The 14114-nt window shown below is 36.5% G+C and overlaps 1 protein-coding gene across 3 annotated transcripts in view; it reads left to right on the forward strand.

Annotated features, from left to right (window-relative positions):
* LOC121368321 overlaps nt 1-14114 on the forward strand; it is a 57446-nt gene that overhangs the window by 25553 nt on the left and 17779 nt on the right. For all 3 annotated transcript variants that reach the window (XR_005957503.1, XM_041493002.1, XM_041493003.1), the window contains exons 9-13: nt 1809-1875; nt 4448-4528; nt 9249-9356; nt 10021-10123; nt 13963-14016. Coding sequence is in view for 2 of the 3 variants with exons in the window: in XM_041493002.1 (XP_041348936.1) it covers nt 1809-1875; nt 4448-4528; nt 9249-9356; nt 10021-10123; nt 13963-14016 (413 nt within the window). In the remaining variant the exon portion in view is untranslated. The remainder of the gene's footprint in view (nt 1-1808; nt 1876-4447; nt 4529-9248; nt 9357-10020; nt 10124-13962; nt 14017-14114) is intronic.

The following is a 14114-nucleotide window of genomic DNA, read 5'->3' on the forward strand; positions in this document are numbered from 1 at the left end:
GCAAGGGGCAGGACGTAGCCCAGTGGTACAGCGTTCTCTCAATGCACAGTCAGTGTGGGATCGATCCCCGTCGGTGGGCCCATTGGACTATTTCTCGTTCCAGCCAGTGCACCACGACTGGTATGTCGAAGGACATGGTATGTACTACCCTGTCTGTGGGATGGTGCATATAAAATATCCCTTGCTGTTAATCGGAAAGAGTAGCCCATGAAGTGGCGACGGCAGGTTTCCTCTCTCAATATCTGTGTGGTCCTTAACCATATGTCTTGCGCCATATAACCCAAAATAAAATGTGTTGAGTGCGTCGTTAAATAAAACATGTCTTTCTTTGGTACATGCACATTGTATATTTAGGTGTTAGAGTAGTTTCACACATTATTCTGTTGCTTTGTTAGATTTTGATAAATACATATCTCATTATAAATACTTATTATCTCATTATACACCAGTATTTTACACCACAGTACTGTTGAAGAAATGTGAATTCTGTAAGTACCCGTAGGAGCCAAAGAGTGATTTATCTGGAAGTGCATGGTGTTATTGGTGTTTTAGAAATATCAGAAACAAATCTTTTTAATTTATTTGCATGATGTTAATGGTGTTTTGTATTTTCATTATTAGTGGAAAAAAAAAAAAAAAAGGTTTTGAGTTTTTGTCATAGTGAATGTGTTAACTAATTGTGGAAGTTTTTAGGCATATTATATTGGTGGTTATTTTACATTTTTTAAAGGATTCTATATATTTAGAATTTTATTTAATCGGATCATGGCTTAATTTTTAAAATGTTTATTAAATCTTTACATTTTTCTCATATTTCTTATGAGTTTTGAATTATTGTTTTAGTTTTTGTTAATTATAAGCCAAACATTTCTTAGATTATTTTTGAATAATGGAAAATATTTTGTCCATTCTGAAGATAATTTTTTTAGTGTTATTGATATTAATCTCATAAATATTTATTGTAGGTTACTATTTCTTTAAAAATCTAGGGTCTGTCACTTTAATAGTCAGTTAATATTTTGTTAACTTTCTGAACATTCTAAAAATAAGATGCTGTTTACTGTTAAATCTTTTTTATTTGTATACATGTACAGTGAAATCTCTCATAACCGGACCCTCAATAAACCGAAATTCCCTCAAAACCGTACATTTTTCCTAGTCCCTTTTCCAAAAACCAGAACAGAACTTAACCTAGCCCGAGTACTCTGACTGTAAGAGAGCTAGACGGACATTTGGACATAAACACGCTCTAATGAGAGCATATTTATGTCCAAATGTCCGTCTAGCTCTCTTTACAGTCAGAGTACTTGGGCTAAACTTAACCTATCTAAACTGGATCCCTCTTAAAAGCGGGCATTTGTTTTGGTTCCAAGGGTGTCCAGTTTAGAGGGGTTCCACTGTATATTCAATGAATGTTTTTGCTTCCATTTATACTGTTCTGTCAGCCCATGATCGTGATAGAGAGATGGATGTTTGGAAATAGTCAGCTTTCACGGATTTAGATTTTTAGCAATTGATTTAATTTTTTCATTCATTCACTTACTTTTGATATGCAAACACTGTTTAATATTGTTTGTTGTTGTTCAGTATTTTAGTGTTTGAGTTATTTAGTACTCCTCAAATGTGAGAATGTTTCATTTGTCCTGCTGCCTGTTTGTGTTATCATTTTAATGTACGTGGTAATAAACCATCTAATTAATATACGTTTGGTTTTTAATTGATAGTACGTGCACTGTCGTTTGCTGGCCATGTGTTTATTTGCATGTTTTGTGGTGTTCACTGTTGTTGCATGCTTTGTTTGATCACAGACACCTGAGTCACTGGCAAAGGATCAACTGGCGGCTGTGAGTGTTGAGTTTTTCAAACTGTTTGAAGGTATGACGTGTTTCAGGTTTAAGAAATCTGATTTTTTATATGACATTCATTGTACATACAGACAGCTTTTTAAAAATCTGAGTTTTCATGACATTCATTGTACATATAGACAGCTTTTAAAAACTGATATTTTATATTGTACATACAGATTTTTTAAAATAAGATTTTTATATGACTTTAATTTCATTGTACATACAGACAGCTTTAAAATAACAAATGTTTACATGACACTGTACACACATACAATTTTGTTTTTAATCTGAATTTTTACATGACATTCATTGTACATATACAGTCTGTGACTCTGTGGTACAGACAGTTTTTAAAAGAAAAACATCAGATTTGTTTATATGACTTTCATTGTACATACAGACAGTTTAAAAAAAAAAAAAATTAATCTGACAATTCATTGTACATACAGATAGTTTATGAAAAATCAGATTTTTATATGACATTCATTTTACACAGAGACAGTTTCTAAAAATGAATAAAAGGTACATTTAGAAGAATTTAAGAATATGTTAGTTAATATTCTGATAATAATAGTTATTCCCATGTTTGTGCTGTGGGGAAGATTCTTCTTGTTAATTGATATTTTGGTTTACTTACTGTATGTCCATATTCAATTTGCTGCAGTTTTTCTGATTCCCTCCCAATGGTTGCATCCTTGGCATCAGTTACATGACTCTATAATATTTGTAATGTGGAAATAACAATGTGTATGTTAAGACACTATAAAATAGTATAATTTTGTCAATGCTGAATTGACTCGCAGTTTTAGACACAAGTATGTTACCGTATCCAGTCTTGTAGTGTGTACTTTTTAAATAGTAACAGAATGTAATTACAAAGTTTATTCTGCCATGTGTTGTTACTAAAAGAAAAAAGTGAATTTTATCCTTGATAAAATGCAGAAGTGACATCATTGTGGAAATGGGATATGTTGTTATGTGAAAAAGATCATAGAAAGGATACAAACAACTGGGTTAACTTAAGTGTATTTTGAACTAAATATGCTATATTTCGTAATATTGTACAAATTGTTTGTCATGTTGTGAATTTATCAAAGTATAACAGTTAAAAATGTACTGCAAATACATTTAGATCACTTCACTATGTTCAGTATCGTGTTTAAGCAATTCATATCAATTAAAATGTGTTTCATATTTGTCACAATACAGATAACAGTGACAGTTATTTGCATTAATGTATTTCACAGTTGCATTTACTGGTGACAATCAGTTGCAATGTATTTAACAATCACAATAAGTTGCAATGTATTTAACAATCACGATAAATTGCAATGTATTTAACAGTCACAGTCAGTTGCAATGTATTTAACAATCACAATCAGTTGCAATGTATGTATCAGTCACAATCAGTTGCAATGTATTTAACAATCACAATCAGTTGCAATGTATTTAACAATCACAATCAGTTGCAATGTATTTAACAATCACAATCAGTTGCAATGTATTTAACAGTCACAGTCAGTTGCAATGTATTTAACAATCACAATCAGTTGCAATGTATGTATCAGTCACAATCAGTTACAATGTATTTAACAAACACAATCAGTTGCAATGTATTTAACAGTCACAATCAGTTGCAATGTATTTAACAGTCACAGTCAGTTGCAATGTCTTTAACAATCACAATCAGTTGCAATGTATGTATCAGTCACAATCAGTTGCAATGTATTTAACAAACACAATCAGTTGCAATATGTATTTAACAATCACGATAAGTTGCAATGCATTTATCAGTCACAATCAGTTGCAATGTATTTATCAGTCACAATCAATTTCAATGTATTTAACAATCACAGTCAGTTGCAATGTATTTAAACCAGCCTCGGTGGCTCAGTGGTTAAGCCATCAGACTACAGGCTGGTAGGTACAGGGTTCGCAGCCTGGTACCAGTTCCAACCCAGAGGGAGTTCTTAATTAAGGGCTCAATGGGTAGGTGTAAGGCCACTACACCCTCTTCTTTCAGATTAACCACTAACCAACTAACAACTAACCCACTGTCCTGAACAGACAGCCTAGATAGCTGAGATGTGTGCCCAGTACAATGTGCTTGAATCTTAATTGGATATAGGCACGAAAATAAGTTGAAATGAATTAATGATAAATGTATTTAACAGTCAAAATCAGTTGCAGTTTATTTAACAGCTACAGTCAGTCACAACATATTTAACAATCACAAGGAGTTGCATTGTAATTAACAATCACAAGGAGTTGCATTGTAATTAACAATCACAAGGAGTTGCATTGTAATTAACAATCACATTCACTTATAATGTACATATGTACTTAACACTCATATCTACATGTCAGTTTATTATATAATTTTTGTTTGAATATTTTTGGTGTATTATTGGACATTATTAATAAGTTTGTAACATTTTTTATAATCATCACTTTGTTAAAAAAAGTTTTATGTATAATGTTTATTTTTATGTTTGTTTAATATTCTTCACAGTTTAAAGTTTTCAGTGCTAGCATTACTGGTATACTGTCCACACACTAAGAATGTTATTAGTGTTAAAATCAGACATGTTCTTTTTCAGCTTATAAAAACGTCGCTCCACGAATTCCTCGATTTGTGACAAATAAGGGGCTTACTTTGGATAAACAAGTTTGTTGCAAAGGTAAACTTATTCTGTGATACATTTATTTTGTTTTTAACTGGGGCATTTGCATGTAAATTAAATATGCCTCTCTAAAGCCATACACATGTATGTATATTTTCACTAATATACCTCAAGCGCGGATGCAGGATTTTAGAAAGGTGGGGGTGGGTCCATATTAAGCATTTAGAACAGTTAACATAATAACGTTTCTCCTTAAAGGTTATGATCGGTTTTCAAAAGGGGGGGGGGGTGTCCAGACCCCTGGATCGGCTACTGTATTTCTCTTTTAATGCTTGTTGAAATACTTAAGAAGGGAGGGTTTGGTTCAGTTGTAGTTATTTGCCAATAAATATGCATACACCTCACTGTAGGCTGGGGTGTCATGAGACATGTACATGCACCTCACAATACGATACATATCACGATACATAAGCCACGATATGATTCATATCACGATACCTCACAATGGCATAGCCAGCACGAGGCAGACGAGGCGCTTGCCTCATCTGGAATTCCCCCAGATTTATTTTATCTTTCCCATGACACAGATATTTATTTTACAGGTCTGGGTTTGCCTCAGTGTTTTTTTCTCTCTGGCTACACCCAAGCCTCATTCATGGTGTTGAAGCTTCAGTGAAGTGATTTAAAAATAAGAAAATAAATATGACAAAAGTGAAGTACTGATTAAACACAGTTTTAATATAGAAATACCACATCACAGACGCATTGACATAAGTAGAACATGTTCTCTGTCCACTGCCCTGTCTTTCCTCGACAGATTTAACTTGTCAATAAGTACATCTCAGTACATATTGGTGTTGGTAGATCGATAAGAAATTAAGATATGAATCGATACACAAGCAAAGGTATCGTGTGTTGTATCGCCAGCAGTAGTATCGTGATGCATCGGTGTATCATGTCGGTCTGGGATCGATCCCTGTCGGTGGGTCCATTTGGCTATTTTTCGTTCCAGCCAGTGCATCACGACTGGTATATCAAAAGCTGTGGTATGTACTGCCCTGTCTGTGGGATGGTGCATATAAAAGATCTCTTGCTGCTAATCAAAAAGAGTAGCCCATAAAATGGCGACAGTGGGTTTGCTCTCTCAATATCTATGTGGTCCTTAGCCACATGTCTGATGCCATATAATCATAAATAAAATGTGTTGAGTGTGTCATTAAATAAAACCTTTCCTTAATTCCTCCGGTGTATTGTGACACCTCTACCTCACTGAGTGTTGCATGCAGTCACTCTGGATTCAGGGCTGATCCTAGACGTGTTGTATCGCCAGCAGTAGTATCATGATGCATCGGTGTATTGTGACACCTCTACCTCACTGAGTGTTGCATGCAATCACTCTGGATTCAGGCTGAACCTAGACGTGTTGTATCGCCAGCAGTAGTATCATGATGCATCGGTGTATTGTGACACCTCTACCTCACTGAGTGTTGCATGCAGTCACTCTGGATTCAGGGCTGATCCTAGATGTGTTGTATCGCCAGCAGTAGTATCATGATGCATCAGTGTATTGTGACACCTCTACCTCACTGAGTGTTGCATGCAGTCACTCTGTATTCAGGCTGAACCTAGACGTGTTGTATCGCCAGCAGTAGTATCATGATGCATCGGTGTATTGTGACACCTCTACCTCACTGAGTGTTGCATGCAGTCACTCTGGATTCAGGATTGAACCTAGCTGAAAATACCAGTGGTGCCACTGCACAAAGAATCGGGGCATACATTATGGACACACTTCTCTCTCGGGGTCAACAAAAAAGGAATTTTCTAAATTAAAAGGGTGTTTTTTTTCATAATCTGCTGATGGTGCAAACCTCCCATCCCTGCTATAATTAAGTGTGGCTGACGGAATTAGCATAGGGATTTGAACCCAACACCAATTAAAACCCCACGCATGCTCCATATCATTGATGCATGAATTCACATGACCATATTATTTTAACAACAGAATTAAGATCACTAGCTGAGTCTGTTTATACTATGAGTGTCATGAACCTCTATCTATTTTTAACACTGTTAGCTATTTTAAAATGGTGGCTTAATTGGGAAAAGAAATCCATTTTTAAACCAAGCAGGTGAAATAGAAATTTAAAAAACCCCCCAAAACCCAAAAAAACAACAACAACTGCAGATCATTGTTATGAAACAGATGTACATATGATTATTTCATCTGCTATTTTACTTAATATGATTCTATTATATTTTAATTCCATAAAGTTCTAAAATATATCATAGAGAATCTAATTTTTCACATACCATTCCCAACCCTACCATCAGTCCATATTTTCAACAGGACATATAAATAATTATTTCTTTTGGTCTGATTTATAAAAGAAATAACACCTGGCCATATTTTATTTCCTACATGTAACATACACATGTACAAATTTCAGCAAGCAGGTGCTTGATTTATTTTTAATTAGAGAGAAACAAGGAAGTTAAAACAATATAATTATATGCACGAGCTAAGCCTATTGATGGTATTTTGTGGTTTGTTGAAACTGATTTGGCCTGAGGGTTTGTGAGAAGCTGATTGATGGTGTCGATACATTACACCGACAGAAACACTTAGGTGTATTGAGGCTCAGGTCATTTCAACACTTAGGCAAACTAAACATAATCATTCTTACAGTCATCATTTATAACCTCTTGTTAATGCATGCAGAAAAATTAATCAGATTTTGTCACGACACATGATGAATGTGATACATGTATTTGAAGGGAACACAGTATGAGGGGATAGGTGTGGGAGAGAAGAGCGAGAGCGAGAGCGAGAGAGAGAGAGAGAGATAGACAGAGATAGATGGATGGAAGGATGGATGGATGGAAGGATGGATGGAAGGATGGATGGATGGATGGAAGGATGGATGGATGGATGGATGGATGGATGGATGGATGGATGGATGGATGGATAACAGATAAGAGAGGCAGATTTTGTCACGACACATGAATAATGTGATATTTGAAGGGAGCACAGTATGAGGGTATAGGTATGGGAGAGAGGAAAAAAGTAAGATAGATATATAGATAGATAGATAATAGATAGATAGATAGATACATGTAAATAGATAGATAACAGAGAGAGAAACTAGATAGACAGAGATGGATGGATGGATAAATAGAATACAGAGATAAGAGAGGCAGACGGACGAACAGACAGACAGACAGACAGACAGACAGAGAGAATTAATACTTATTACAATTAATTAACACTGAAGAGATACTAGTATTAGTGATTTGTTCATTTATTAATAATTAAATTTCTGTTACATTCATTACCACATAACATCATCCCACTGGTCCAGACGTAGCAACCGGAGTTTGTTTAATTCTCGATGAACGAAAAAATTACGTTGTTAGGGAACATCATATCTGATGATGTCATTTATATTGGCAAGTTGTCTCATTGAGTGTTATTCTTTATGGACCAAAAGTAATTCAAAATAAAGTATGAAGTTTTAATGTTATTATTAGCAAGTATGTTTCACATTTAATTATAAGTATTGTCATTTATTTATTTTATGTTCATCTGGGTATGAAAAAAAAAAAAATCATCTGCAAACTTATAGATTCCTCGATTCACACAGTTTGCTGTGTAATTGATTCATTGACCCATTCTGCCACCTATCTATACTGGTATGTTAACGTCCATGCATGTGTCGGCCAGTGAGAGGAATCAGTGTGATTGATGAGGCCTGCAGTAGGGTGGGTGTATCAGCGCACAGCCCCAGGCAACATGCTGCACCTCCCGCGTCTACTCAACTCATTATTAGAGTTCAGTTAAAGTTATGTGCCAAGCCTTGGTCCTTTTGTTTCAATTCACAGTGCTATGGATAAGAAAAGTAATATCCCAGTCCGAGGTAAGGTCATTTTGTCTCCATAAGTGTTATGGTTGAGGACCCTTTCCTTTAGCCACCTACCTTTAGTCACCTACCTTTAGTCCACCATTATTTCATTACACATGCATGTGCATATCAGATGGATAATATAAACATATATACAATAGCATATACATGTATGTAGACGCTGCATATAGCAAGACTATTTCTTAGGATATATATTTCTTTTGAACTTTACATGACCTCACACCAGAGGTAGTTCCCCTATTTCAATAGTTTGCTTATTTATACTATAAATTAATTTATTAGATTATTTTATTTATTAGTTACATGTATAGTTGTATACACCATCAATACTACAACACCATACATGTACATGTACTTACAAAATCCTTATCTTTTACTTATAAGTCACTTTTACTTTAAAAGTATTAACGACTTATACTTCATTTATAAATAAAAAATTATAAGTCATTTCCGTAAGTGTATAGGTAACATCTGACATGACCATGCATGGTTAACAGGCAGAAGATAACATTGATGTGACTATGCATGTATAGAATTCATGGGTACAATACAAATTGTGATGAAAATAAAAACTGGCAGCTGGCAAAATTAGTTTTCTGTTGTGTAAAGTTTTAAATTTGAATAGTACTTATTATAAATAATTTGATCTTAGACTTTCTTTCAGCATTTAAAAATATCACATACATGATACAGGTATTATATGTTATTAAAAAATATGTTCATGTGGGTTTTTTTAAATATATGAAAACATGCCACATGCAGGAGTGGATGCACGGCTTACATTTATGACTGACTGATTTGTACTTAAATGACATACCGTAAATATTCATGGTTATGTTGTTAATATTTTTCAGGTGTGCCAGAGTTTCCACTAATACCCAATAAAAGTCGCTGGACAGAAAACACTCCAACATATTGCAGTACATGCACTGAGAAAAACACAAACCTCCGTATACTGGACAGTAAGTTGTACTGAGTCTATTAAGTGCATACATTTTGTAGTGAATCTTTTTCATTTAACAATAGACTTATATTGCATACCCTCCCACATTCTAGATGCGCTTCACACACAGACACACGTACACATGTACACATACGCACACACGCACAAACACATGCACACATGCATGCATGCACACACACACACATGCGCACGCACACACACACAGACAAACACACACACACACACACACACACACACACCACAAACGTTAAAGGTGCTTTTTTCTTAAATTACTATAATTATAATAGTGTAGGATATCCTATAATGTAAATCATGAAATTATTCCAAATTACTAATTTATCAGCGATTAATTATTTGACACATTATATTTTTAATCAGTGACACCGTATCCAATAGTTACATGTATATTTATGCAGGGCTGCCTGATATTTGTTTGTTAATTCATTCAATCATTCATCCATTCTTCAATTAATTTCATTTGTTCCTTAGATTTTGGAAATGATTTGTTTAAAAAAAAAAAAAAAAATTAAAATATCTTTTGGATATCTGATTACATGGAGATGTTTTGTTTTAAAGATGATCCTCATACGTATATATGTATGTTTTGGATATTCAGTTATGGATGTGCTATAATTATTTCAAAGGATTTGTTTTCTTTTAAGATAATCCGCATACGTACTGGGTGATTCCTGTTCTACATCATGCGTGGACTGTCCTTAACCTTCAAGAAGAATATATCATTTCTGGAATCACTGTTTTTGGATGGTATGTGCATGAAAGAAAGAAAGACATGTTTTATTTAACGACACACTCAACGCATTTTATTTACGGTTATATGGCATCAGACATATGGTTAAGGACCACACAGATTGAGAGAGGAAACCTGATGTCACCACTTCATGGGCTACTCTTTTCGATTAGCAGCAAGGGATCTTATATATGCACCATCCCACAGACAGGGTAGTACATACCATGACTTTTGATATACCAGTCTTGGTGCACTGGCTGGAACGAGAAGTATGTGCATGAATGTGGGATCAAACTAGGCTGAGGGACTAAACTAGGCTGTGAGACTAAACTAGGCTGTGGGACTCAACATGATGTCTTGAGAAACTCGTCTGTAGTTAACTGTAATGTAACTTTCCTTCACAGTACATTAGGGAAACAACTTTCAAAATGTAAAGAAGAGAAAAAATAAAAAAATATTAAAGAAAATATTTTGAAAGTGACTATTTCTTTGATGTGTATTTGCCATTTAAAAAAAAGTTTTGTTTGTTTGTTTTTAAGTTCAGTTGTATATAGTCCTGCAGAATTCCAGATAACCTTGCACTTGCATTCCTATAAAGTTTTTTTGTGGTTTTTATATCTTTCAAGGGTGCTGAACAAGAATCCAAGTAATAACATCCTGTCAGGTTTGGGCAATTTGCATAATATGCAAATGAAGTCGGCCATCACTGAAATTCAGTTTTTTGGCTATATCTATGGCTATACATGTATATGGGATAGGATGGAAATAATGGTGTCTAAACCTAGGTTTTCATGGTCAAGGAATATAATAATACCAGTTACAAGTGTCTGAGATGGTGGCCATCTTGGATTCCAAGATGGCCACCACAGTGTTTGGCTATATTTATGGGACTATGGCTATATGGGATAGGACAGTTTGTATCAACATGAAATCTATGAAGATAGGAGTGGATTCTATTTCTAACCAACATTTTGGATAATAGCTGGTACCATTATAAGGACTAGAAGCACGAAGTACGTAACAGAGGTCAGTCATCGTCGGCGTCATCAGCAGTCTCCTCGTCGGTCTCGTCATTGTCAATGTCATGTTCTACCTGTTTTGTATGTTCATTATGGCAATTAATATTTGAATCTCTATGACATGCACAGAAGAAAGTGCATGGTAAATGAGCGGTACAATAACCACACTGCGCTGTTCTACATGGGGTGCCTGAAGTACAACCACACCTTATTAACTCCAGAATTTGTGGTGGAGCAAGTCCAACGTCTGTGGGTATTGGAACAGGAAGAAGAGACTTGGAAGTTTCCTCTCGCGCCCATCCGTATTCTTCTGGATTCATGATGGGAGGCTTTGATTGAAGGGCCGCCTTCCAAATTGCCGTCTGGAAATGAGCACGTCAAACATTTTCTACAAATGCTTGGCTTGTTGGCAGCAGTGTCTTTAGTTTTGGCACTGCTGTCATGTTCTTTCACCCCATTTTCCGGGACCATACTTGTACCCTAGTGTCGGACATGTCTGCAGTAGTCGTGCACCCATAACACTTCGCGATAAATTTGGTAGCTTCGTCTATAATAGTTGACATTGGAGCATCAAACTCACCCAAGCATCCTAGTGTTTGACTGGCCTGAAGCATCTTGATGGCAGTTGATTTGCCAACACCAAACAGTTGCGCAACAGTATCGCACCCAGAAAGGCAGTGCATCGCTGGAAGCTGTGGAGCTATTTTAGCATGCTCTTTGGCAGATGCTGCTATGTCAACCAAGGCTCTTTCAGAATGAGTAGATTCCACTGTTAGGCCGCACGTGAGATCAAGTTTGTGGTAAAAATGTAGGAGCAGTACAAAGACGTCTGTATCATCGCCGTTGCACTTTCTTCTGCCAGCTTCGACATTTGATGATTACATCTGCGTCTTCATGAAAGTTCTAGATCTTCCCTCTGTCTCAGGACATCGCAGCTGACTTCCATTGGTACAGGGTCTTGGCCAGTTAGGACGAGCTTGTTCTTCATCTTTTCCCCTCTGTTGAGCAGTTCTGTGCATATCAACTTGATGAGTTGAACTTTGTTGTCCGCTATAGTTAGGACGACCTTTTGTGGTGGGAGAGGACTTTGGAGGGTTAGGCGATGGTGTCTACTGGCTTGCTAACCACACCGTTTTGTCCGTGTTGTGCCTTTGATGCTGAACTCGAAGTATCGATCAAATACAAGATAGACATCCCCCTGCGACATTCGACGGATGATGAAGCTGCACACATTGTCCACAAAGTCTTTGACTGTACCCTTACATGGCCAGTGGACACACCAGAGGATAGCGCAACCGTCAATTATAACAGCTTCTACCTTCTGAACAACACGTGAGGAAACTAACACTTGGAGCTTTTTCTTCAGTGTAGACTTTGCTGACGCTATGCGCATGGTGCCATTTTCCGTGAACATGGAGGTCGGCATGGGGGCAAGTTCATGTTTGAGAACTGTTGGTAAGTCAATGTCTCGTGTTTGTTGAAGCCCCAACACGTGAGTATATCAGATTGACATCGTATACATCTTTGCCCCCAACCTTGATGGATTTCTTTGTGATGGCCATCGTGACAACCTTGTTGGATAGAGGGACATTGAAGCCAGATGGCAGACTACTTTCAAAAGCGATCATCTGTGCCTTGCCTATGTCAACAACGTGCTCTACATTTACAGACTCTGGTTGTATCTGTCCGGTTTGGATGTTCACCAGGCCTTTTGGATGGTCGTCATTATCCAGTGGCTGTATGCATAATTGCAGCTTCTTTCGAATCTTTGACCTGTCTTGGTTGTCTCCATGGATCCTAGATGGTTTCTCTTCTTTATGACTCGTGACATCAACCTCCTTGTATCCTCTAGATATGTCTGCAACACCTTTGACAATCTTGGTTCATGTATGCATACTCAGAGCCCAAGTTTGAGTGCAGACGGCTTGAGAGTGATCCCTATGATGCCTCTAGCACCGTGGCCGTATCTCATAAAGGTGCTCTCTATAAACATGTCTGACCAGATACCGTTCCAGAGACCGGGTTTATGCCTCATCACATGGTCCCCTTTCAGGAAATGATGCAAGATGTCACCGGGGAGACGTTCCATCGACCTCAGGTAATAAAGGCTGTAACGGGCATAGTGGTGATGTCCCGCAGCAAAGAAATACGGCATCATTTCTTTGACTGCATATAGATGTAGTGGCCAGTCGGCCTCACGTTCAGCTCACACAAAGATCATCATAAGACCCATTTAATCTACTTATTTCAGGCATTCATTATCCTTACCCATTACTGCTAGACCCTTAAATCCTAGGTTTAGAATCATTATTTCCGTCCTATCCCATATAGCCATAGTCCCATAAATATAGCCAAACACTGTGGTGGCCATCTTGGAATCCAAGATGGCCACCATCTCGGACACTTGTAACTGGTATTATTATATTCCTTGACCATGAAAACCTAGGTTTAGACACCATTATTTCCATCCTATCCCATATATAGCCATAGATATAGCCAAAAAACTGAATTTCGGTAATGGCCGACTTCATTTGCATATTATGCAAATTGCCCAAACCTGACAGGATGTTATCACTTGGATTCTTGTTCAGCACCCTTCAAAGATATAAAAACTGCAAAAAAAACTTTATAGGAACGCAAGTGCAAGGTTGACCCCCAAAACAGCATTTCACTGCAGGACTAATATAATTAAATATATATAAAGCAATTTATTGGTTATGACATATTATTCATTTTAACATCATAGTTGTTTGAATTAAAAAAACAAACCTTTATTTTGACATTGTTCATTTTTCTGTTTTGAAACATTTTAACAATATTGTGTTTTCTTTCTACAGGAACAGTCCACAGATGGTGAAAACTGTCGAACTCCAGTGGGCAGATAATGTAAAGTAATGAGACAAACCTGGTTTTATTCCATTTTATTGTGTGTAATATGTTACACAGTGGAGGATGTATGACGAGGTGTGGTGTCATGAAAAACAATTTA

This window comes from Gigantopelta aegis, chromosome 3, assembly GCF_016097555.1.
Source record: "Gigantopelta aegis isolate Gae_Host chromosome 3, Gae_host_genome, whole genome shotgun sequence".
Lineage (NCBI taxonomy): Eukaryota > Metazoa > Mollusca > Gastropoda > Neomphalida > Peltospiridae > Gigantopelta > Gigantopelta aegis.